The sequence below is a fragment of the Loxodonta africana genome, chromosome 12, assembly GCF_030014295.1.
Source record: "Loxodonta africana isolate mLoxAfr1 chromosome 12, mLoxAfr1.hap2, whole genome shotgun sequence".
NCBI lineage: Eukaryota > Metazoa > Chordata > Mammalia > Proboscidea > Elephantidae > Loxodonta > Loxodonta africana.
In genome coordinates this window covers 81,133,260-81,158,293 of record NC_087353.1, presented here as the reverse complement: position 1 = coordinate 81,158,293, position 25,034 = coordinate 81,133,260, and the positions used below count along the sequence as shown (strand labels likewise).

The 25,034-nt window shown below is 39.6% G+C and overlaps 1 protein-coding gene across 19 annotated transcripts in view; it reads right to left on the bottom strand.

Moving 5' to 3' along the window:
- The window catches only part of TNRC6A (trinucleotide repeat containing adaptor 6A), a 236,294-nt gene that overhangs the window by 16,656 nt on the left and 194,604 nt on the right, over positions 1–25,034 (bottom strand). For all 19 annotated transcript variants that reach the window (XM_023558847.2, XM_023558846.2, XM_064295709.1 and 16 more), the window contains 11 exons: positions 24,124–24,300; positions 23,076–23,251; positions 21,976–22,008; positions 20,382–20,462; positions 19,982–20,033; positions 15,999–16,141; positions 15,176–15,313; positions 14,577–14,705; positions 14,036–14,116; positions 13,536–13,746; positions 11,200–11,331 (listed from right to left, as the gene is read on the bottom strand). In XM_023558847.2, the coding sequence (XP_023414615.2) occupies positions 11,200–11,331; positions 13,536–13,746; positions 14,036–14,116; positions 14,577–14,705; positions 15,176–15,313; positions 15,999–16,141; positions 19,982–20,033; positions 20,382–20,462; positions 21,976–22,008; positions 23,076–23,251; positions 24,124–24,300 (1,353 nt within the window). The remainder of the gene's footprint in view (positions 1–11,199; positions 11,332–13,535; positions 13,747–14,035; positions 14,117–14,576; positions 14,706–15,175; positions 15,314–15,998; positions 16,142–19,981; positions 20,034–20,381; positions 20,463–21,975; positions 22,009–23,075; positions 23,252–24,123; positions 24,301–25,034) is intronic.

Sequence of the window (25,034 nt, the reverse complement as noted above, 5' to 3'; positions counted from 1 at the left end):
AGGGGCAATCCTCCAGTTTAGCAGGTCTCTGAGCTCCCAAGTGACCGGGGGAAGCAAGAATTAAAAATCTCCCCACGAAGAAAAGTCCGGGACCAGATGGCATCACTGGAGAATTCTACCAAACATTTAAAGAAGAGCTGACATTAATCCTTCTTAAATTCATCCCAAAAAATAGAAGAGGAGGCAATACTTCCCATCTCATTCTATGATCCAACATTACCCTGACACCAAAGCCAGACCAAGAAAGATACAATGAAAAAATTACAGACCAATATACTTTATGAATATTGATAAAAAATCCCCAACAAAATATAAGCAGACAAAATCCAACAGTATATTTAAAGGGTTATACACCTCAATCAAGTGGTATTTATCCAAAGAATGCAACCAAACTAACCAAAACCCAGTGCCATCCAGCTGACTCTGACCCACCGCAATCCTGTAGGACGGAGCAGAAACCGCACCACAGAGTTTCCGAGGATGTAACCTTTACAGAAGCAGACTGCCACACCGTTCTCCTATGAAGCCAGTGGTGGGTTTGAACCACCGACCTTTTGGTTAGCAGCCAAGTGCTTAACCACTGCGCCACCAGGGCTCCAAGGAATGCGAGGGTGATTCAATGTAAGAATATCAAGTAATGTAATAAACCACATTAACAGAACAAAGGAGGAAAACCACATGATCATCTCAATTGATGCAGAAAGGGCATTTGACAAAATCCAACACCCTTTCATGACAAAAAATATTCAACTAGGAATAGAAGGGAAATAACTCAATAAACATTTATGGGAAAGCCCACAGCAAAGATCATACTCCATGATGAAGGAACAAGACAAGGATGCTCACTTTCACATTGCACTGGAATTTCTAGCTAGAGAAATTAGGCAACAAAAATAAATAAAAGGTGTCCAAACTGGAAAGGCAGAAGTAAAACTATTCTCAGATGACATGATTCTTTATATACAAAAATATTCAACTGAAGATATTCAATCCTGAAGAATCTACAAAGAAGCTACTAAAGCTAATAAGTGAATTCGGTAAAGTCACAGGTTACAAGATCAACACACAAAAAAAATCAGTTGCGTTTCTATAAACCAACAATGAATGATCTAAAAAATTAAGAAAACAATTCCATTCACAACAACATCCAAAAGAATAAAATAAGAATAAATTTAACCAAGGAGGTGAAAGTGAAAGACTTGCATGCTAAAAACTATAAAGCAGTGCTGAAAAAAAATAAAGAAGACCTAAATAAATGGAAAGACATCCCATGCTCAGAAGGAGACTTAATATTGTTAGGGTGTCAATACTACCCAAAGCAATCCTTAATCAAAATTGCAAGTTTTTTTTTTTTTTTTTTTTTTTTGCAGAAATGGAAAGCCAATACTCATCCCAATTTCAAAATGTACTATAAAGCTACAGTAATCAAGTTTGGTACTAGCATAAGGATTAAAAAAAAAAAAAAACCAAAAAACCCATTGCCACTGAGTTGATTCCAACTCATAGCGACCCTACAGGACACGGTAGACACCCTGTGGGATTTCTAAGGGGTCGCTGATAAGAATCAAACTGCCAACCTTTTGTTTAGCAGCTGAACGCTTAACCACTGTCCCACCAGGACTCTGGTATAAGGATAGAAATATAGATTAATGGAATAGAATTTAGAGTTCAGAAATAACCCCATATATCTATGGTCAAATGATTTTCCACAATGGTGTAAAGTCCAGTCATTGGGGGAAAAAGAATCTCTTTAATAAATGATGTTGGGACAACTGAATCGCCACATGAAAAAGAATGAAGTTAGATCCCATACCTCACACCATATATGAAAATTAACTCAAAATGGATCAATGACTATTACGACCTAAAACCATAAAACTCTTAGAAGAAAACAGAGGAAATGCTCTGAGAAATAATTTCAACAATGAATTTGATTCTTAAATATGACACCAATAGCTCGAGCAACAAAAGGCAAAATAGATAGACTTGTTCATCAAATGACTTATCAAGAAAGTGAAGAACAGCCCACAAAATTGGAGAAAATATGTGGTAATCATTATCTCTGATAAGGGCTTAATATTCAGGATATAAAAAGAACACCAACAGCTCAACAACAAAAAGACAAATAACCCAATTAAAAATTGGACAAAGGATTCAAATAAAAATTTCGCCAAAGAAGATACACAAATGGCCAAGAAGCACTGAGCATAGATGCTCAACACCAGTATCATTAAGCCAGCAAAAAACCCACTGCTGCCGAGTCGATTCGTATCATTAGGGAAATGCAAATCAAGAACACAATGAGACACTACTTCACACCCACTAGAATGGTTAATATCAGAAACAGAAAATAACAAGTGTTAGCAAGGATACAGAATATTTGGAAATCTCATCCATTGCTGGTGGAATATAAAATGGTGCAATTGTTGTGAAAAATAATTTGGAGGCTCCTTAAAAAGTTAAACAGAATTACCACGTGACTCAGCAATTCCACTCCTGGGTACATACCCAAAAGACTTGAAAGTAGGGACTCAAATAGATACATGTATAAAAAACCAAAAAACCCAACCCACTGTGGTTGAGTCAATTCCAACTCACAGAGACCCTACAGGACAGAGTAGAACTGCCCCACAGAGTTTCCAAGGAGTGGCTGATGATTTGAACTGCCAACCTTTTTTTGGTTAGCAAGTGTAGCTTGCCATAGCTCTCAACCACTGTGCCACCCGGGCTCCATGTATGTGTACCAATGTTAATTGCAGCACTATTCACAACAGCCACAAAGTAGAAACTAAAATGTGCATCAGAACGTACATCAGCCAGAAGGATAATCAAAATGTGCTATTATCCATACAATGGAATATTATTCAGCCATAAAGTTCAATTAAGTTCTGATACATGCTTCAACATGGATGAACCTTCAAAACACTACACTGAGTGAAACAAGTCAGGCACAAAAGAACAAATACTGTGTGGCTCTACTTCCATGAAATACTTAGAGTAGGCAAATGCATACAGAAAAGTTTTTTTTTTTTTTAAACCACTAATAAGTGGTTTCCAGGGGCTGATAGGAAGGGAAAACGGGGAGTCAGTACTTAAGGTATACCAAATTTTTGTTTAAGGGGATGAAAAATATTTGAAAATGAATGGTTGCACAACATGGTGAACGTAATTAATAGCACTGAATTGCACACCTAAAAATGGTTAAAATGGCAAATGTTATATTTCACCACAATAAAAAAAAAAATTCAGTGAGTAAAAAATGGATGTCATACTAATCATACGAACATAAATGTGATGTTGCTTAAGCTAGAAAACAAGAAGTTTCTCTTGCCTCCTCCATCTCCCTTACTGTGATAATCACTGAGTCCTGTTGATTCTGCTTCCTACTTAGTTTTTGAATCATGACTACACTAGGTCAGGCTACTCTCATCTCTTTCCTAGGAGATAACTTCTAAGCCTTTGGAATACTCTGCCTGATTAGGGTACTTATTTTTATATCTGAGGCTTTGGGCCACACCAGGTTCTGCAGATTCCACATCCTCAGATTCAACCAACCACTGATCAAAAATATTCAGGGAGGAAAACAAAAAGTTAAAAGGGAGAATAAAGTGCTCTCTCTCGACATAAAAAAAAAAAACTCAGATCTTTTGAAAAATGGTATGTCACTTGCCAAAGCGGGCCGTAAGGTAAGTACGAATCGAGAAATTTGCGCGATAGAGCAGAAAGAAGCCGAAATTTGTGGGAGTGTTAGCGCTGCCCCTACAATGGCAAAAATGGTCTCTTTGGTTCCTGATAATATCCTTGCAAAGACTGAGACGCATTCAGTGTTAAGTGTTTAGGCATTAACAACTCTTTACATAGCATTTATACTATATTAGGTATTATAAGTAATCCAGAGATGATTTAAAGTATATGGCAAGATATGCATAGGTTATTTGCAAATACTGCGTCATTTTACACAAAGGACTTGGGCATCCGCGGATTTCGGGTTCCGCAGGGGTCCTGGAACCAATCCAGAGCAGACACTTAGGGACAGCTATATATGCTAACAATGTGGTTTATGACAAACACCTATTTTTCCTCACCTGGAGCTCTAGGCCATGCTGTCATCTGTTTGACCTCTTGGCGGGGCAAGGCTGGACACTGAGTAGCTAAGATTGGTCATGTGGGTGCTCCACATCTATGTGACTGATACCCCCCCACCCCCCAAAAAACCAAGCACACCAAAGCTCAGGTGAGCTTCTCTGGTTGGCAATACTTTGTACACGTTGTCACACACAGTTGCTGGGAGAATTAAGCACTGTCCATGCAACTCCATTGGGAGAGCACAACTGGAAGCTCTGCTTCATTTCTGCTGGACTCCACCCTATGCTCCTTTTTCCATTCGTGTATTCTTTCACTGTAATAAACCACAGTTGTGAGTATAACAAATTTTTTTTGGTTCTGTATTTCCAGGAAATCATTGAACCTGAGGGTACTCTTGGGGACCTCTAGACATAGAAGGTGTCTAGGATTTGCCTGCTCTGCTCAGCAACTTATGAGCTGTATGAGTTTCAGTAAGATGGGGATAAATATGAAACCTACCTTATAAGATATGCTGCAAATCGATGCAATCTATGTTAAGTACTGTGCAATGCCAGCATTACTTAACTCCACTCACAACATCAGTGCCAGTCAGGGTCTTCACCACAGGCCTGAATGATGGCTGCTACCTCCAGTCAGGCCTCTCCCTTCCCCAGGCTCAGCCTATTTCTGATACAAGTCCACATACGGCTATTAGATCATTCCTGTTTAAAAACTATATATGTACTACTCAACTGTTATGGAATAACGGCCCTCTATTTTTTTATTTTCTACTAGGAACCCTGGTGGTGTAGTGGCTAGCAGTTTGAACCCACTAGCCACTGTGTGGGAGGAAGATGTGGTGGTCTGCTTCTAAAAAGATTTATAGTCTTGGAAAACTTATGGGGCAGTTCTACTCAGTCCTATAGGGTTGCTATGAGTCAGAATCAACTCAATAGCAACTGGTTATTTTCTACTACAGGAGTCCCTGGGTGATGATAATAGTTCATGCACTCAGCTGCCAACCAAAAGGTTGGAGGTTCAAGTCCACCCAGAAGTACCTCAGAAGAAAGGCCTGGCAATCTACTTCCAAAAAATCAGCCACTGGAAACCTAATGGAGCACAGTTCTACTCTGACATATATGGGGTCACTGTCAGTTGGAATCTACTCAATAGCAACTGGTTTATTTTCTACTACAACGGGACACACAAATGCCAAAAAGGCCAATCAGGTAGTGTAATCAAGTGAAGTAGGTTGGCTATAGGAAAAACCCCATGGTCTGTTAGACAGGAACATGAGCACAGTGAGATATTTCTCCACCAATGGCTGTGTGTGCGTGTGAGAGAGAGAATGAAAGAGGGACAGAAAGGGAGGAAAAAAGAACACTCCTGAGTAAATGCAAGGAAAAATGGCAAATAACACCATCAAGTAAAGAGACAACGGGAAGTGGCAGTGTCAAACAAGAACATGGGCAGCAGCTACTCAGCGGCAGGTGGTCATTGCCTTGGAAGATGGCAGGCTCAGGGCTGCTACCCATATCCACTGCCATGGAGTTGATTCCAACTCCCAGTGACCCCATGTGTTAGAATAGAATGGCTCCAGGGGGCTGTCTTTGCTGTATCTTTATGGAGGCAGGTTGCCAAGCCTTTCTTCTATGGCACTGCTTGGTGAGTTTAAACCACCAACCTTTAGGTCTGCAGACAAACACAAACTATTTGTGCCAGCCAGGGACTTTCACTGCTGCTAGATGTTCACATTTACAGAGATGTCAAAAATTTGAAAATTTACATGACATTTCCTAAACTTTTAAACAGATGTTGGTTCAAAAAAAATTTTTTTTAATATAGGGAGGGTCTAACAAAACATAACAAGGGCTGGCAGTTTTGAGCTCTCTCCTGGATACAAACTAAGATGCTAATTTCCTTCAAAAAGGAAAGAAATGGAGAAGGAACTACAAACAAAATATTACTAATGGTAGGAACTGGATGATTAAAATTTCTCTATTGTTTTTTAAAATAGGGAAAAAGGAAAGTAAAACAAATGAAAAGAATGTACCTAAGAAGAGGACTCAGCCTCCTCTAGGACAAAGAAAGATAAAAAGAGAAGGAAAAGAGCCACTAAGCAGAAAGGAGCTATTCTGGGAGAAACTGACAGAACCAGGGCCTCAAACCGGTTCATTCCAGTTCGAAACCCTGCTGGGAATCCGTATTTCTAACAAGTTCCTAGGTGATGCTAACGCTACTGGTCAGGGACCAATTCCAAGAACCACTAGCAGTGGTTCTCAAAATTTATTACACTTAAGAATCACCTAGGGATCTTGCTAATATGCAGATTCTGATTCAATATATCTGGGATGGAAATGCAAATTCTCAGTAGGAGTGTGAACCACAACAAACTAGTTCAAAGTCCTGGATAGAACAATGGGAAGGTTGGTATGATTATAATAAAAAAAAAAACTTTCTCTTGACTGGTCCCGGAACGGGGAAAGCAGCGTCCCAGCCAGGAAGTCGTCCCGCTGGGATTTGGGAGCCCACACGGGCGGGGCGTGACCTCGGGGCCCAATTATATTTGCCTGAATAGGCCCTGGGGGCTGGCCCAACCGTTTGTGCGGGAAACGCCCACCCAGTGCACGCCAGCGGTGCCGCGTACCGGAGGCAGAAGTCCCCGGGAGGAAGTGACTGGTCTCCGAGCAAGGAAAGCAGTGTCCTAGCCGGGGACCGTCCCGCCTGGATTTTGGCGGACGGGGGCGGAGCGTGAACGCGGTGTTCAGCTCTATATTCTGTGGTGCTACACTCCCAGCTCTCCGATGCCTCCCCCACCCTCCCCAGGCGGCCCCATTAATATCCGAATACCCGGAGCCAGAGGGAGAATTCAGATAGGGATCTGACTGCATTTTTTTTTAGCTGACTACCTGGAAAATCTAGTTTCCCAGTGATGGCTCGGAGACAGCAGTCCATATCAAACCACATAAAGAAACAGACCATGACAGCTTCTCCAATTCCCCAAACAAAAGAATCAAAATCTTTCCCAAATGAAGATACAATCCTGGAATTATCAGATACAGAATATAAAAAACTAATATACAGAATGCTTAAAGATATCACAAATGAAATTAGGATAAATGCAGAAAAAGCCAAGGAACACACTGATAAAACTGTTGAAGAACTCAAAAAGATTATTCAAGAACATGGTGGAAAAATTAACAAGTTGCAAGAATCCATAGAGAGACAGCATGTAGAAATCCAAAAGATTAACAATAAAATTACAGAATTTGACAACGCAACAGAAAGTCAGAGGAGCAGACTCGAGCAATTAGAATGCAGACTGGGACTTCTGTAGGACCAGGGAAACAACACCAACATAGCTGAAAAAAAAAATCAGATAAAAGAATTTTAAAAAATGAAGAAACCCTAAGAATCATGTGCGACTCTATCAAGAAGGATAACTTGCGAGTGATTGGAGTCCCAGAACAGGGAGGGGGGACAGAAAACACAGAGAAAATAGTTGAAGAAATCCTGACACAAAACTTCCCTGACATCATGAAAGACGAAAGGATATCTATCCAAGATGCTCATCGAACCCCATTTAAGATTGATCCAAAAAGAAAAACACCAAGACATATTATCATCAAACTTGCCAAAACCAAAGACAAACAGAAAATTTTAAAAGCAGCCAAGGAGAAAAGAAAGGTTTCCTTCAAGGGAGAATCAATAAGTTCAGACTACTCAGCAGAAACCATGCAGGCAAGAAGGGAATGGGACGACGTATACAGAGCACTGAACGAGAAAAACTGCCAACCAAGGATCATATATCCAGCAAAACTCTCTCTGAAATATGAAGGAGAAATTAAGATATTTACAGATAAACACAAGTTTAGAGAATTTGCAAAAACTAAACCAAGACTGCAGGAAATGCTAAAGGAGATTGTTTGGCCGGATGACCAATAATATCAGGTACCAGCACAATACAAGGTCACAAAACAGAACGTCCTGATATCAACGCAACTCAAATAGGGAAAGCACAAAAACAAACAAATTAAGACTAATTCTAAAAAATAAATAAATAAACAAAATAATACACATAACAGGAAATCATGGAAATCAATAGATAAACGATCACAATAATCAAAAAGAGGGACTAAATATAGGAGGCATTGAACTGCCAGATGGAGAGTGATACAAGGCGATATAGAACGATACAAGTTAGGTTTTTGCTTAGAAAAAAAAAAACTTTCTCTAAACACAACGAAATGTTTAAGTTGAAGCGCGCGCATACACACACACACACACAAGAACATTTTAAGACTAGAAATTCCGAAGGTTCTTACAGATATAAAATAACTTTTTTTTTTTTTTGGTAGAGATGAAAACCCAAACTAGACCAGATCAAGGCATAGTTTTGAAGTCATTGTTACAAGGAAGAAAAAATACAACAATGAAGAAGGAATATGAGCAACCAAACATAAGAAATCCTATCAGATATTCCCAATTTTGAAAGGGATAAAATAAGAGCTTGGAGATATCCACAATAACATCCATGAACTGAGCACTGCTGACACTGGACTGGTTAACATTAGTTACACAGCCTGCTAAAGTAAAAATAAAATAAAATAAAAACCTCTTGAATTAGGGAAGCAGATAAAAATAACTAATTCGTATTACTAATTATTAGAAAACTTTAAAACGCACACTGCTCAGGATAAAGATTTGTGTAGATGAAAACAGTCTATGCACAGAAGGCATGGGGGCAAAATATAAAGAAATAAACACTAAATCAAAAAAGAGAGGAAAAGATGAAAACATATCAATAAATATAACCCTCTCCCCCACATGTCAGGTGCCAGGCAACCAGCTTAACAGATATTGTCTCACTGGATCCCCTCAACCATTTTACAATGTGTCGTTTCCATTTTACATATGCAAGCACTGGGGCTTGGAGAGGCCAAGAAACTGGAACTGAATCCCAAGTGTGTTCGACTTCAAAACGGTGCTGCCACGATATGATACCCAATTTGCGTAACGCAGACTATAGACCAGTATGTCCTGTGTAAGTTTATGAAGCACTTGAGAATACACAATATACATTATACCTACAACACCAGTGAAAGGGAGGAAGTATTTCATTTTCACAAAGAAACTTGACGACGCCAGATATGCAAAAAACAGAGAAGGCAAAATGCACAAACTGGAGAAGACAGATACATTTTTCTGGGTTTCCACGCCACACCTCTTTAATCACGCATTTCCAGGTCTCTTATTAAATACTAGTGGCTCCAGGATTCTGGCCTCGTTCTTTTCCTTCTGCATGCTCCTTCACCCTGGGCAAATTCATCCACGCTATGGCTCTGACATTGTTATGAACACTGCGCTCCGGTGCTGTTCGGTCCTACGGAGTCGGTTTCAACTCACAGAGACCCCGTGTGACAGAGCGGAACTGCTCCGTAGGGTTTTATTGGCTCTAATCTTTAGGAAAGCAGGTTGCCAGGTCTTTCTTCTGCTGAGCCACTGCGTGGGTTCGAACTGCCAACCTTTGGGTTAGAAGCTGAGTGCTTAATCACTGCGTTACCAGGATTCTTTCCTGAGTGCTAGAGCCTTATTTCTAACTTCTTATTGGAGTTTTTCACATTGAACTATCCCCAAAACACCACATTCAATGAGTCTAAAACCACTTAATTATCACACCAAGCCTGCTTCAATCCCTGCACTTACTGTCATTAATTGCATTATCACCCACTCATCCTTTCACCTAGCAAATGTTCAGCGTGCTGCAATGTGCTCAGTGAGGCCACAAAATAAACACAGCACGAACGCTGTCCTCAGAGAGTTATGGTCCTGTGATGGAGACAGGCCTAAGTGGATACTTATATACAACACGGACATATAAAGAGAAGTTATTGAGGAACAAAGTCTGGGGCACGTTTCTTGGAGACGACTCTTGAGCAGAGTCAAGGGGAAGACCAAAGGAGGATGGAGGCATAGAAGGCACATCAAAGGTAACCGTATACTTGTTGAATCAATGAGTTGTTAGCAAGTCATTTTTCCCTTAATTCTAAAACTCTTCGATGCATGCATGCCCTCTCATAACAACTGCCTTCTTTATCTCTCACTCAGACTACTCTAAGTCTTTCCTGCCTCTAGATGGCCACCATTTGCATGATTAAAATCCTTTATGGCATAAAAGTTTTTCATGATTTGCTCTAGGACTTACTATTGCAGCTTCATCTTCCTCCATTCTCACATTTGCACCTTCACCTCCACATTTGCCCAGATACACTTCACAGAACTCATCAGGCTCTCCTGTCTCTGAGCTTTCCATATGCGATTCTCTCTTGGTTTTTCTTCCTCTACATTGTTTGTTTGGTAAACTTTAAGACTCAGTTCAGGATGGGTCTCTCTATAAAGCCTATCCAGACCTGCCACATCTGTAATTAGGTATTCCTCACTCAATACTCCTACAGTACTTTGTATTATTATACTATTTCTACTATTATCCATATTAACTTTTATAGGAGCTATCATATGGTACTAAACCTCCTTCACGGCAAGTGATTTTACTTGCTTACATACACACAGCTGGACATATATATGTATGTATGTATTCCAAGTGCCTACCAGGGACCCTAGAAAGCAGAAGATACCCCATTAATATTGGCTGGATGAATGGATATTAAATATGATGAAAATGGCATTTCTAAAAATAATGTTGAGAAGATAATAAGATAACCTACACAAAGGAACAAAATACATAAAGAAAATCTGTCACTATATAAGAAATTCACAGAAATCTAATTATAGTAGAAAGCTTAAGGCTCGACTATGAATATATTACAGATTAAATGGAGTAAATATTAATAGAAAGAACATTAGAACAATTTAATCAACTGAAAAAACCTAAATGATCAAAAGGAGGAATACTTTTTTAAGAAATGTATAATCTGAGCTCTCTTTTGTAAAACAGCATAATATAGGTGAATTCTGCTTTTCTTTTGAAAGTACTTTTTTTTTTTAATGAGGTAAAGTAGGAAAATTTGGCTCGAATATATATATATTTAAAACAAAGTGGCTGAAATTTAGTACTGTCCAGGTTTTTTTTTTTTTTTTTTTTTCTTTTAAGGCAAAACGAAGAATATTTTATACCATGTTTGCTGGAGTTTTGATCCAAAGATGTGTTCACAGAAATGCTGTCCACTGTAGTCCACTTCCTTAGTCTTGACTGTGGCTCTTTAATACTGTTCATATCCATATTTACATTCAAGTTTGAGTTCAAGCCTTAAAAATATAAAAATTTTAAAAACTTACAAAAATATAGCACATATTCCTTCTGGTACCACCACTTCTATTTTCTAGAGAAACAACATGTAACTAATCCAGTGTTTTCAATCTTGTTCAATGTTCCTTAATAAATACCATCCTGCAAATGTGGCAAAGCCAGATGATAACAGACAGAAGAAAGATGGTCAGAACAGACACGCTGGACTCCTGGCCAAGGTCAGGCAACACGGTGTCAGGGGAAAGAGCCTCAGTTTGGTTATCAGAGAGAGAAACACATATGATCGTAAATACTCTAGCCCTCAACAGTACGATGTTTTCAAATCATAAGATTTTTAATACTCTAATTACCCTAACATGGAAAGATATTTCTCAATATAATTTTGATTATTTTTAAATTCCTTGGCAAAATAAGAGGAAAAAATTTTTAAGGAGGCCAAATTTGAAAGTTTAGAGCTTACCTCTAATAAAATATATCTGATTAACCAATTCCCAAGGGCACCATGCATTAAGAGCTCTATGCAAACGGAACACTTCTTACTTGAACTCTGATATGATGGTGCTTTTCAGACTTAGATATTCTCTTGGAACAAGGACAGAAATTTCTATCTTAGGTGCTGGGGTTTCTTAAAGTGTGATCCAGGGACCATTGACATCAGAATCAGCCGAGATGCTTGTAAAAAAACGGAGACTTTCCAACTGGAGCTAAATATGCATGTTTAAAACACACTGGGTGGTTTTTAGACACCCTAAAGTTTCAGAAAAAATGGTTTAAAACTCATGGTTCTGATGAGAGTATATGTGATATTAAGTCTTTCACACTTAAAAGTTTTAATAATACGAATTCTTCAATATCATCTCAATATCTGCGAAGAACAGTTAAATATGCTGTTCTCTGGATGCATCAATTAGACTAAGGGTTGCAAAACTTCTCCTGTAAAGGGCTAGATAGTAAATATGTTAGGCTTTGTGGACCATAAGGTCACTGCTGCAACTACACAACTCTGCCCTTGTAGTGAGAAAGCAGCTACTGACAACAGGTTAATGAAAGGGCATGGCCACGTTCCAATAAAACTTCAGAGAACCTGATTTAGGCAATCGTACCGGTGTTCGCATGGGTTAAGCAGACTGTCTTAATTGGGAAGAAGTATCTGAGGCTGAAAAGCCAGCCAGGATAGGAAATCCCTTATTCAGAAACTTATCCTCCCACTGGCTCAATTTATATGTCAAGTGTGTAGAGTCTAACCATGATAGATACTGCCCTTCGCTGGTGAGACCAAAATCTCTCACCATACCTGGGTATACCTTTCTGGGATCACCTGGTCACCACCAGATGCTTTCCTACGGTATTCACCTGCAATGGTAACCCACAAGAGGAACTGCTTTTGGAAATGTAAGCTATAGAGATTGCTAACAATCCCAAGGCCTCAAAGTGCAACTTACACCTGAGCTGAGAGTACACGGTAATACCAGGGAGACCCAAATCATGTATCAGCTGAGCCACAGAGTAAAGGAGCAGCAGGCCCCAACCTCCACCCACTGCCCAGAATGTGCTAACGTGCTAGCTAACTGTTTTCAACATGGTTGAGCTGGCAACCAACAAATGTTTACAAGAAACTATAGTAAGGGAAAAGAGAGAAAGAAAAAAGCAGGGTGTGAACAATCAAGGGTCAAAATATAATCGAGGGCACAAAGATAAAAGAGACCTAGGGGAGGAGAAAATATACAAGACTGTAATTTCCATGGGAGAAACTGAATAAAAGCCTGGATACGTAGTAAAAGAAGGAGAGCAGAAGGTGCTGCATGCACGGGCAATCCTACAAATGTGATCTTTTCCAGTTGTTTCCCCAAAGCACTGCTGCTCAAAATTTTCCTGCTGTGCTGTTTCTAATAATTGAGGCCTTTTCCTCCCCTTCATATTCTAATAATTAAGATATGTGGGTCTGAAAAAGAAATGTTTCCTTTATTTTCACCCACTTAAAATGAGTGCGGAATTTTGAAAGAGTATGATTTTCTTGACCAGAGAGAGACCTTCCCTGGAGCATGATGATAGGCTAAACCTAGAAGAGGCCTAAGGCAGCTCTCAGGGAGGGAACAGCTAATGTAGTTTTCACATGGGAACAAAACTATAAAGGCAAGAGAGAAGGATGCAGAGCTGAGATACCCATATGTCTGATGAACGCCTTGGCCAAGCAGAAACCTACCTATAGGGAAGTTGCTGAAAGCATTTATTGGTGATGGCCCTTTTTGCAGCTCAGGTGTAGTGTGGGGCATGACATTTTCAAGGAACGATTTCATGGCTGGCTGATGGAGTGACTGCTGCTGAGATGGCGGAGTCGGTTGCTTCACCAACACGTTTGGATCAAGTTGACGAGACTGTTGGATTATGTGCTGCTGCACACTAAGAGGTCGACCCTTGGGAAAAGTGATGGGGAAATGATTGGAAAAAAGTCTTGGCAAATATACACATATTTTTCTTCACTTCTGAATTCACTTCCTTTTCACAGAAAGGTGAACAATCACAGTATACTAGTTAATTCAACTTCCGGGCAAAGAGCAGACTTAATAAACGCCATTTTCAATTATACTTTCATAAAAGATGCCATTTTAATCAGATATTTTGAGTCCCTTGTTATAATGGAACTGATATGAGTTGAGTTTACTAAGACAAAGAACAGCATAGCAAGTGGAAGATCTGATCTACCTGCTGGTCTTGCTGCTGCCGGTTACCAGAAGGCACACTTCTCTGACTCTGCGCCCTTTGCTGTTGTTGCGCTAACAATCGCTGAGGAAAGATTGCAAGGAGGTTATTACCACACCATTATATCTGAAGACACTTCAGAACGACTATGGCAGGCTGACCTACAAAGGCATGGCTTGATCCAGCCAACAACATCTCCTGCCTCATCTAGTATAATTTCATCCTTTGATTTCTAGCCATTCTGCTAAAATTTACTCTTTTGTTCAATCTAAACATTCACATCATCAGGGAAACGTTTTCTGATCACCCTACCTGCCCCTACCACCCCAGACTTGGCTGGGCCTCTTCCCACAGCACCCTGCACTTCTTCAAAACACTTCTCACATATGTTTACTATTTGTCTTCCCTGGTAGACCATCAGCTCTATGAGGAACATGACTGTGCCTGTTTTGTTTACTGCAGTACTTCCTGCATAGAACCTAGCATTCAGCATATAGTAGGTGCTCAGTAAATGTGTACTAACTATTGCTATTCATCTCCTTACCTGTAACTGGGAGATCTGAGAAAGCTGGTTTAGTTGGGATAGCTGGTTCAGCATGGCTACCTGTTGAGGGCCAAAGAGCGGATTCAGGCCACCGTTGTTTGGTGCATACTTCAGCAATGAAACTGGAACCTTAGAATCAAATGGTAAGTTAATAACAGTGATAAAATAACCCAAACTAGCTAAATGTACTGTGTGTTTTAAATGATCAATAGAGCAATTTGTGGACTACTTGTTTAGAGAGTTAAATTCTTTCCTACTTATCATTCTCTGTTTTACTAATTTATCGTTCACAAATACTCTCATGGGTTATATAAAGGATGACAGAAGATGAATCTTAAACCAGTCAATTTTCCTTTGCTATTGCCCTCTTCCTCAAGATGTTTTAATGAAGAGAATGGTGAATTTTAGATTTCAATTATCTTTGACTCGTTTTTTTTCATCCTTCCTACATCCTTTTGTAATAATAGCTAATTGAGAATTAGCTGCATCTCAAAGATGCCAGTAAATACTATAATCAACCAGTCATCTCATTGGAATATAAAATTATTCAAGGTTCTTTTCCAGGTAAATAGAAGAGAATATAACGGAAGCTTTTTCACCTGAGGGGAGAGTAATGGAGGAGGCACTTGAGCACGGAGATTAGGCTGAGATGAACTAAGAGGTTGTGCTGGAGGCTGCTGCATGCCCCGGGGTTGTGCTGCTGTGTTTCCAACACCAAACATACTGGGATTGCCATTCTACAAAAACACACAAACAACAAAAACACCAGTGAGATTCTTCAGAGACAAACATCTCATTACCACATGGTATTGCTGATATAAACACAGGAAGTACACATAAGAGATCTTATTATTTATACAAATCATTCAATACAGAGCCTAAAATACTCATGTGGACTTACCTGTCTAACAGAATTCAAGTTTTGCATACCCAGCCCTGCTATGGAGCCAAGGGCCTGGTTAGGTAGTGCACTATTTGAAGGGGGAAGCTTCATGCTTTGACTGGACATAAACTGCATGTTTTGGGATTCATCTGCTACAATGCCATCCTGATTGGACAGACAGAAAGATGTGCAACACCAGCCAAGCAAGCAAGTGGAAGGGAGAAATCATTGCAGGAACAGAAGAGAAGTCACATGACATTCCAGCATCAACAGGAAACAGGTAGAAAACAGAAGAGATCAGATTAGTGTTAATTCTAGAGTACATAAGAAGAACCAAACATATTTTAGGGGATTAAGAAGAAAATACAAATGCAGTTACCAGGTTAAACTGAGACATAAAAAGAACAACAAACTACAAATTCAGTAACATTTTATATGAGATTATATAAAATGTTCTAAAATAGTAATGTGAAAATTATGCTATTAAGTCTATTGGTTTATTAGCCACATGGTTAAAAAAACATACGAACAAAATGTACCTTATCAAAATAAGGACTGCGATCCATGGAAGACTCTTTGGAAATCTGAGGCCGAGAACCAGGGCCTTTCCCGACCGCTCGATTGTAATCACCGATATTTAGGCTATGTTTATCTATCTCCATTCGTTTGTCTTGTAACATTCCTAAAAAAGGCAAAGGACAACACTGTCAAGAAGGAAGACAAACTAATTGGTTTCAGATACATTTACAGTAGAAAAATACTCACTTTCCAAACTGAGATTATTGACTTCTACTTTGACAAGGATAGGTAAAAAAAAAAAAAAAAAAAAAAGTACCTGCATTTCATAACTATTGCATTTCCTTGGATATACCGAGGCTCAGTCAGTACCTCAGTCTTTTGATTATCTCTCTATAAACTCACTTCCCTTAGAGACTTCATTCACTGTTAAGATAATAACAGTCACCTCCATTCAAGTGACCCTCAAATATAAATATCTAGCTTTGACTTCACTCCCGAGCTCCGTCTCACATCTTTAACTGCTGCTAAGCATATTCACTCAAATGCCCCATTGTCCCTTATAGCATAGGTGGAACCAAGCACATGGTATTTCCAATCAAATCTGTTCCTCCATGGAACTGGAAAGCTGCAGCTTCATTCTTCCAATCACAAAGTTTCAAACCTTGGTTTTTGTCTTAAGAAAGCATTCTTTTTTCATCTCCCCATTCTTCACATTTTCTCAATCTTCAAATCTCATCTTTCTTTGCAATTGCTGTTTTTTTGAGATGTCTGCCACTTACCACCACCATAAGTTAACCACCCTCATTCCAGGCAAGTGGAAAGGCAGGAAGCAGAGGCTGATAACAGTACAATGCATCAATATACCATCTCTATTTTACTAAAGTTCCTCTGAGAGAATGTTGTTTGCCTACATGGTTTACACAACTTAGAGCAATTAGGCTCTTTTTTTTTTTTTTTAAACCAAAGGAAGATACATAAAATGCCTTTAGTTTCTTGTAGTCCTGTTCCACCTATAGGTCAGATATCTAAATCCACTACCTTTTAGCACTTTTAAGAGCCCTCCTTTGAATATCGATAACCCTTTTCCCTTTTCTCACTGACACATCCAAGGCCAGCCATCTCGAACTCTTTACCTCACTCTCCACATCCAATCCTGTAACCAAATCCAGTCAACTCTTCTTCCTCCCAAGTCTCTCTAACCTGTTGATAGTCCACATTATTTTTGCCTACCCTAATATTTTTCTTAAAAAAGAGTAGCACACTACATCTTCTTCACAACCATCCCCCAACACTCTGACATTTCTTTGGAGACTGTCAAAGTGTCAAATGTGGCAATCTCCCTTAACCTATCAGACCTCTTATAAGGCCCTTGGCTAAAGTTACCCCTCACCCCTAAGAGTCAAATTCATTCCCTAACAACCATTTTTTTCAAAACTCTATGCCTGCTTGGCTTTTGCAAAATTGTTCTATTCTGCTCTAACTTGTCCCATTTCCCACCATCTTTCCTTAAGTGTCATAATTTCCCCAAGACTTTGACTTTGGTTCATTACTCTCTGATCAAACTATCCTTGTAGCTTTTACTAGCATCCATGTTTAATTAGTTACAAACTTATTATCTCCAGTCCTATCTCTCCTGAGTTCCATATCCAGATTTTCTACTGTTTACTGGATATCAGGACGTACTTTGCAGAGCAACTTCAGTTTCTTATATTTCTTATCTCAAATAATGGCTATACCAGTTATTATCATCTCTCAGCTCCAAATTCACCATTTTTGATTGCTCTGTGAAAATAGATCTGGGCTCTTTTCGTATTTTTTCCTTTGCCAGCTGACACTGAGGCTTTGTCAGTAGAGGACTCTGGAGAGACACTGAAGGAGGAAAAGTTTTTGCTTGCTGGTTCCAGTGTGTTCACTTGGTGGGCTTCAGGCAGTGCTCAGCTTCTCCAGTGTTTGGCTCCTGAAGCACTCAGTGGCCCAGCATTCCCTCATAACTCCAAGCAGTTTAGCAGAAGAGTTCCTCTAGTGAGATACTCCCCACAAATGGCTTTTCCCAGAGCCCTGAAGGACAATCTGTAGCAAGCTCCACTAGCATAGTGCCTCAGCAATTTCTCCGTGAGCGACAAAGGAGGCAGAAATTTGTCCTCACAGATATAGACATGTATTCTGGTTACGGGTTGTCTTCCCTGTCTGTAGAGTTTCAGCCAGGACTCCAATCCATGGTCTTACAGGGTGCCTTATCCAGTAGTCATGACACTCCTCACAGCATTATGCCTAACTAAGGCACTCATTTCACAGCAAAAGAACCGCAACAATTGGCTCATGCCTGTGGAATTAACTGGTCTTATTACATATTCCATCAGTGGAAAATGGCTGGCCAAACTGAAAGATAGAATGGCATACCGATGACTCACAAATGTATGTGAAAGGGTGCATATGGAAGCTGAGTAGTCACAGGAGTGAGGTGAACTGGGCCCTTACTGATTTATTGTCTCTGCTCCAAATTCACCCTTTTTAACTGCTCTGTGAAAATGGGTCTGGGTCCTTTATTTTTCTACTCCAGCTGGCATCGAAACCTTGTCAGCAGAGGGCACTGGAGAGATACTGCAGAAGGAAATGTTTTTCCTTTTTCTGATTCCAGTGTGTTCTCTGATGCAGCACAGGTTGGCTTTTCCAGCACCAGACTCACCTAGTGGCCAGCAGCTTCCATCAGCACCCTCTCTGGTTTTGTAGCAGAGTACCTCCAGCGAGACACCTCCCTGTGAACTGCTTTATATTTACGCGGTGCACTTACTACAGTTCCACTGGAGTGGCACCACACTGACTTCTCTGCCAGGCACTGAGCCATGGCCATGCCCTTGGGGGTGGGGTGAAGGCTCTGCATTGGGTGGGATATTTCAGTACTGGGGTGAGTGACTTCCCCTTATTCTACTATTAATACATATTCTTTAGAGTTCTCTTATTAGCTAATCCTTTGTTACTCTAATTCCTTATTACAGTTAATAATTCTTTGTATTCATGTAAAACTTTCCCTGTTCAAATTACTGTGTAGTTCCTCCCCCCGAATGGACTCATGAATACGATAGCACTGCCATCTACTAAAATGTCCAGGCAAGAGAGCTAGGAGCCATCCTTTATCACACTCTCTCCCTCACTTTCCATAACAAATTGATTCGAACCAGTTATTGATTTGTGTTGATTCTAATTCCTTTATCGCCAGTGAATTAGGTTCTCCCTATCTACTGTCTTAGGTTGGGCTTTGAAACTTCTCACTGGCTATTGTACCATAACTCTACCTGGTTTTGCTATTTTTAGTCTCTTTTTGTCTGTCCTCTACTGCCAATGTTTTTTCTCCTAAGATGATTTTAAATCTATAACCGAGACTATTTTTCTAAAACATAAGTACAAATCATGCCATCCCCCAGTTTAAAATTCTTTAATGTCTTCCCATTACTTTCAGAACAAAGTTCAAACCCCTAACCACCTCATGATTTAACACCTCTTCACCTATCTTTTACCATTAATCTTGACTCCCCCACCCCACTTTGCATTTTTTTGGTCCTATTACATAGAAAAAAAAAAAAACCAAACCCACTGCCGTCGAGTCGATTGGAGCTACGTGCAATTTCTCCAGCATGGTTTTAGATGGCTGTGTCACATTTCTGGGCCTTTGTACATGCCATTCCCTGAACCAAGAAGACTGTATCTCCCAACCTGGATAAGTCACTCGACATGACTGTATCTGAGGTAACCATAAGACTAATATCACCACTATCTTAGATTTCCACAGTGATTTGCAGTTTAAAAGACACATCACCTAATCTAACCACAGCATCTTAACATGTGCTGGAGAGGGCAGGAATATTCCAATAGGTGACCACATCTCCTCTTTGCCAGCCTGGGTTGGTATTTTTTTTTTTTTAATTTTAGTAGGAGCACATCACTGATATGCTTCTCTATCAATGGTGAACATAAAGTCAAAGTGATTTAATTTTTTTCATCTTACCTCCAGAAAGGTCCATCTTATTGCTCTGAACATTTTCTTCTGATGAGTCTCTCTGAAGTAACAAAAAGCATGTTAGCAGACCTTAATTTAGCAATGAAAACAAACAAAGAATCTTACTGTATTTCATTATTTGTGAACTCAAGTAAATCATACAGCTTTATTTTCTCATTTCCTGATGTTAAAAAAAGATCAGTGTTTTTAGCTATATGACTCGCAAACCATAAAAATGAAGAAGACTTGAACACTAATTTTACTCTAACTTCAAGAACATTCCTAAGTACTTAAAGACAAAGAATATTTGTTAAGAAAACAAAACAAAAATGATACAAGGAAAATGTACGGACCACTATTAAAGTGGAGGGAGAGGCGAGGAGGAGGGCTGCTAGTAAAACCTACTTACCGAAAAACTGATATTTGAAAACTGTTTAACAAATGGATTTATCCATGTTTCTTCTTGTTTGTTTCCACCTTTCATCATTCCCTTTGTAAGATAAAAGAGCAGAAAAGATGCCATGGCCGTCTCTATTTATCTGGGTATACTGGTGGATTAATAAAACTTCAAGACAATTCCCAATCCTCATTTTTAGTCAATAATTTCTCCTCCAACCAACTTTTAGCAGAGTAGTAACAATTAAAAATCAACTTATTTGATTTTCAACTTCCTTTGCTCCAGTCCTCTGGTATAGCTGTAATGTACAGAGAAATCTCTAAAGGCAAGCAGTCAGAAGGAAAAGACAAAAGCAAAGGGCCTGGATGACCCACAAAAAAGTAAAAAGGGCCTCTGGTTAATGGAGAACTGACTAATAGACAGTTCCCAACTTACAAATGGATGGTGTTCTAAAAGAGTATTTATAATCTGAATTTTTAAATTTTCACACCAAAACAAAGCAAAAATGGTAATCAGGTTGTCAGGTAAGTCCAAAGAAACCAATTTAACCCCTAATTATGCTGTATGCACTATACTGAAAAACCATTTATTTCTATATGAAAAATTACTTTAAATCTTTAATTTACGTTGTCAAACAGTAGCCAGAGCTGGGATTCCTCCCGCTGGTGCTGGCTTCCTGTGGGTGGTTGGGGTGTGGGAGGGACAGGAGCTATACTGAGACAGGAACTCAGAAAATGAAGGGTCTGTGATTAGTAGTCTGGTGGGCAGGGAGGCTGTCAGCCATAAAGACCAAGGTCTCCTGTTTATGTGATGATCACAGGACCATTCTCAGCCTGTCGCCTTAACTTCCCTTTCCCATTGCTAATACCTGTTCCTTCTGACTGTAGAACAACACATAGTTTACCCCCTAAACGCATGTCTCTGAAGCAAGCACCTAACCCTTTCTGAGGTTTCTGAAGTCGTCTTTGAATCCTTTTCCTGTTCTACCCCCAGTCCCATGTCTAACTAATTACCATGTCCTTCTGTCCCTTCTATTCTGAAATGTCTCTCCAATCAGTCCCTTCCATTATCCACTGTTTCTCCCCAATTCTGGCCTTCATTTCTAACTTGAATTAACACACAGGCTTCCTGGCTGAGACACCTAACTCTGGTCTCTCCTCTGTTCCAATTTATCTTTCATACTATCATAGCTTTCTTTAAAAATTTTTAAAAAACAAAGCAAAAACTGATGTCTCTTGCTACTTTACACAGAAGTCCAAAATCTTTGGAATGGTATTGAAGGCATTTAATCTAACTATAGAGTCATATTTCCTGTCAGTTCTTCCTACAAAGTCTACACTGTAGTTATGCTGGTTCACTGTTTCCTTAACACATACCACCCCCAGGCATCTTCCAAATTCAAGCTGACACTCCTATGAAGCTCTCTTAATGCCCCACACTAGACTATGAGCTCCTTGAAGGTATAGCTAGTATCTTAAGTGTTTTTGAATCCCCAGCACCAAGCACAGTACCTGGCACACAGCAGAGGCTAAATATATGTTTGCAGTTGCTTTCTAAAGATTTTTACTAGTAGAAACAAAGGAGAAAGAGTAAAAAGGCTACACACCCTTTCCCTTCTCCTTTTTTTGCCACTCAGACCCTGTAAGGAAAGACAAAGTCACAAAACAGCATGGTCCAGTGGGAAAAACACAGGGTTGGAATTGGAAGACCTAAGCTTAAGTCCTTGCTCTGTCACTTACTAGCTATGCTACTTTGGGCAAGTCACCACCTTTTCCAGTCTCAGCTTTCTCATTGATATCCTATCTCAGAAGGATTAAATGATACGTAAAATATGTAAAAGCATTTCATAAGCTATTCGGCCAAATGAAAATGGCAGGTCCTAGACTTAGAATCCCAGGATTAAAAGGGAGGAACCTTGGCAGACAGCTAATCCAGCTACCCAATGGATATTTACTTCTAAGGTTCCTCAAAAAGTAACCACTCCCAAATAGGGTGGGGAGGGGTAGATTAGAATCACCTAGGAAACTGGGCACACATTTTGAAGAACAGCTGTAAATCGGTGGTTCCCGAACCTGGCTCTGCATAAGAAACATTTGGGAAGCTTGTTTAGAACAAGAGGTTGGGTCTAATTTCCAAAATTTCAGTATCCTGAGGTACAAGAAGATGTACTTTTAACAAATGCCATATGACTCTGATGTACAGCCAGGTTTGGGAAAAAGATTTGTCCACATATCAAAGTCAGCCAATCTAGGGATTTCTGTCACAGGACCTTTGGGATTGGGAAGGGGCAAAGATGGGGAATGACTAAGGAGGATGGCAACTCTGGGTAAAGGGGAGGTCAGGGACTCCAGGTGAGGAGGTGGGATGGGAGATGAATTCGCAATGGGATGGAAAGAGTCAACATGGAGATTTTCCCTTCTCTTCATCCTCACCACTGCAGGCACCATCCTGGGGTGAGGGGTTGTCCCAGGCAGCACTGGTGGAGGGGAAGGAGGAGAGAAATCCCAAGCTGTAGCAGTGGGGAGAAAGGAAGTTCCTGTGATCTTATGTTTTGCTAGGTGGCTGCCCATATAAGAGGCTATACTAAGTTAGGGACTGCCTGGACTGTACTGATTGCCATAAATGGGCAGGCAGAACATTAATTTTCTATGGGTAAACTACCTTTGGAATTTAAAGCTTCAAGGGCCTTGCCCTTGAAATGGTTACCTTCGATGACATTTTCTTTGTATATGGTGGCCAATTTAAAGAAGAGTTTAGCTCTTGAGATGAATTACTATTCCACATTCCAATCTCTACATCCTCTTCCTCTTCCCAGCCAGTGGGGCGATTTCCAGACAATGGTATATCATCACCACACCAGCCATCTTGCATAGATTTTGGCCCTGTTTGGGAATTTATGATACAAAAAGAGAAACATGCTTTAATAAAATGATTCTTTATTGGAGGAAAAAATTAAAAAGCGGTGGGAGTGGGGCCCAAAAAAACCTTACTTTTATTTCTTTTCCCAAACCTGCATAGTAGAAATATGTTTTATACTAAGTTTAAAGTTCCATGAAACAAGAGTTTAGTCTTATTAAAAAATCCAATAAAACCTCTCCCAGAGGAGTCCTAAACATGGACAATGGTACCATTCTTATTTTTACCAACTAACACTCTGCATGATGACGTACAGGACAGAAAGGATTGATGAAATTTAAAAGAATTTTGATATATATTTTCAAGGAGATAGCCAAAGAGTATGGGAAGTCACAAGCAGAAAGCATCTTATTTCCACACCTGGCCTGCGGGATTCCTAGGAGGTATCCCGTACACAACCTACAAGACAGCAACAATGCTGATCTGAATAGTAGGGTCCTTTCTGAGCTATGTCTAATTTTCTGGGAATGATCTGGAACTTGACAGTCTGAATATGTATCCCCATGGCTATGCTATTTAGCCTCTCAGGCTAGATGGCATGGAAGTTACTAGACTTTTTCTGGATAACCTAAACTGTTAAAATATCATTTAGATTTGATGAAGTATATTCAAATCATTACATTTACAGTTCTCAGAAAAATGGGTAAAGACAGAAAAACTCAGCTAGATAAAAGAGCAAACTGTTACAAATCCAAAATGCCAAATACCAATGGCATCTAGTATGTTGTATTACATGGATTCATTATCAGTGACATAAACAATATTCTGTTATTTAATTATAATCAGTGAGTGATCCCCACTGCTACAAAATAGCTACCAGGGATTATCAATAACTTACCAGATTTGTTTAACACTGGTGGACCAACAGAGCTGGAGCCCCACGTGGATGTACTGGATGCCGCGGCAATGGGTTCCCCCCAGCTGGGACCACTGTCTATGGGTTTACCCCATGCTGAAGTACCATTATCCACAGTTGTGGCTGGAGTAGACGGCTCCCCCCAGGGCTCACCCCAGCCTTTAGAAAGTGTGGGAAAAGAAGTCATCAGCATATGGTAGGGCGGTACAGTGGAATATGGGACAATAAAGAATACTTAGGGAACAAAGGATGTAGAACTTCATGTTTATGCATTGAATAATGATGTGACAGGCAAAAAAGATGGCATCTGTTTAATGTAAAGAAGACATATTTGAGTTCCCATTATTATAACCTAACTATATGTTGTATTTTTTTCCCCCCACCTCTTCCTTCATAATTGCCCTCTGGGCCTAGAGCACATTCTTGTGAATAACTTTAAATTATGGCAAATCCTCCTCTTTTGAGAATGAATTCAATTCCTGGAAATAGTCAAGTCATTCTGAGCCAAATTAAAGGAGGTGATCAAGCTGGGTAATTGTGTGTGTGTAAAATTTTTTATCAAAAGTGCAACCTTTCAACATCCCTTACTGGAAAAAACAATTAACTACAAGACTAACAATGGGTAAACATCCTACTTTTACATTTTACACATGCTGAACAATGTTTCTAAAAAAATCTGAAGTATTAGGTTGTCCAAAGAAAAGAAAATCAAAACCATAAACATATTTTGCTTGTAAGAACCAAAACACAATCTTCCTCTTAGATACATACTTGTTTTTCCTATGAATTAAACCTAACTTAACACAATAAACTATACTCAGGTTTTTTAAAAAAAATGAGGTGCTAAAAGGTTAGTTCACAAAAACATTCCTATCTCCACGTCCAATGCAATT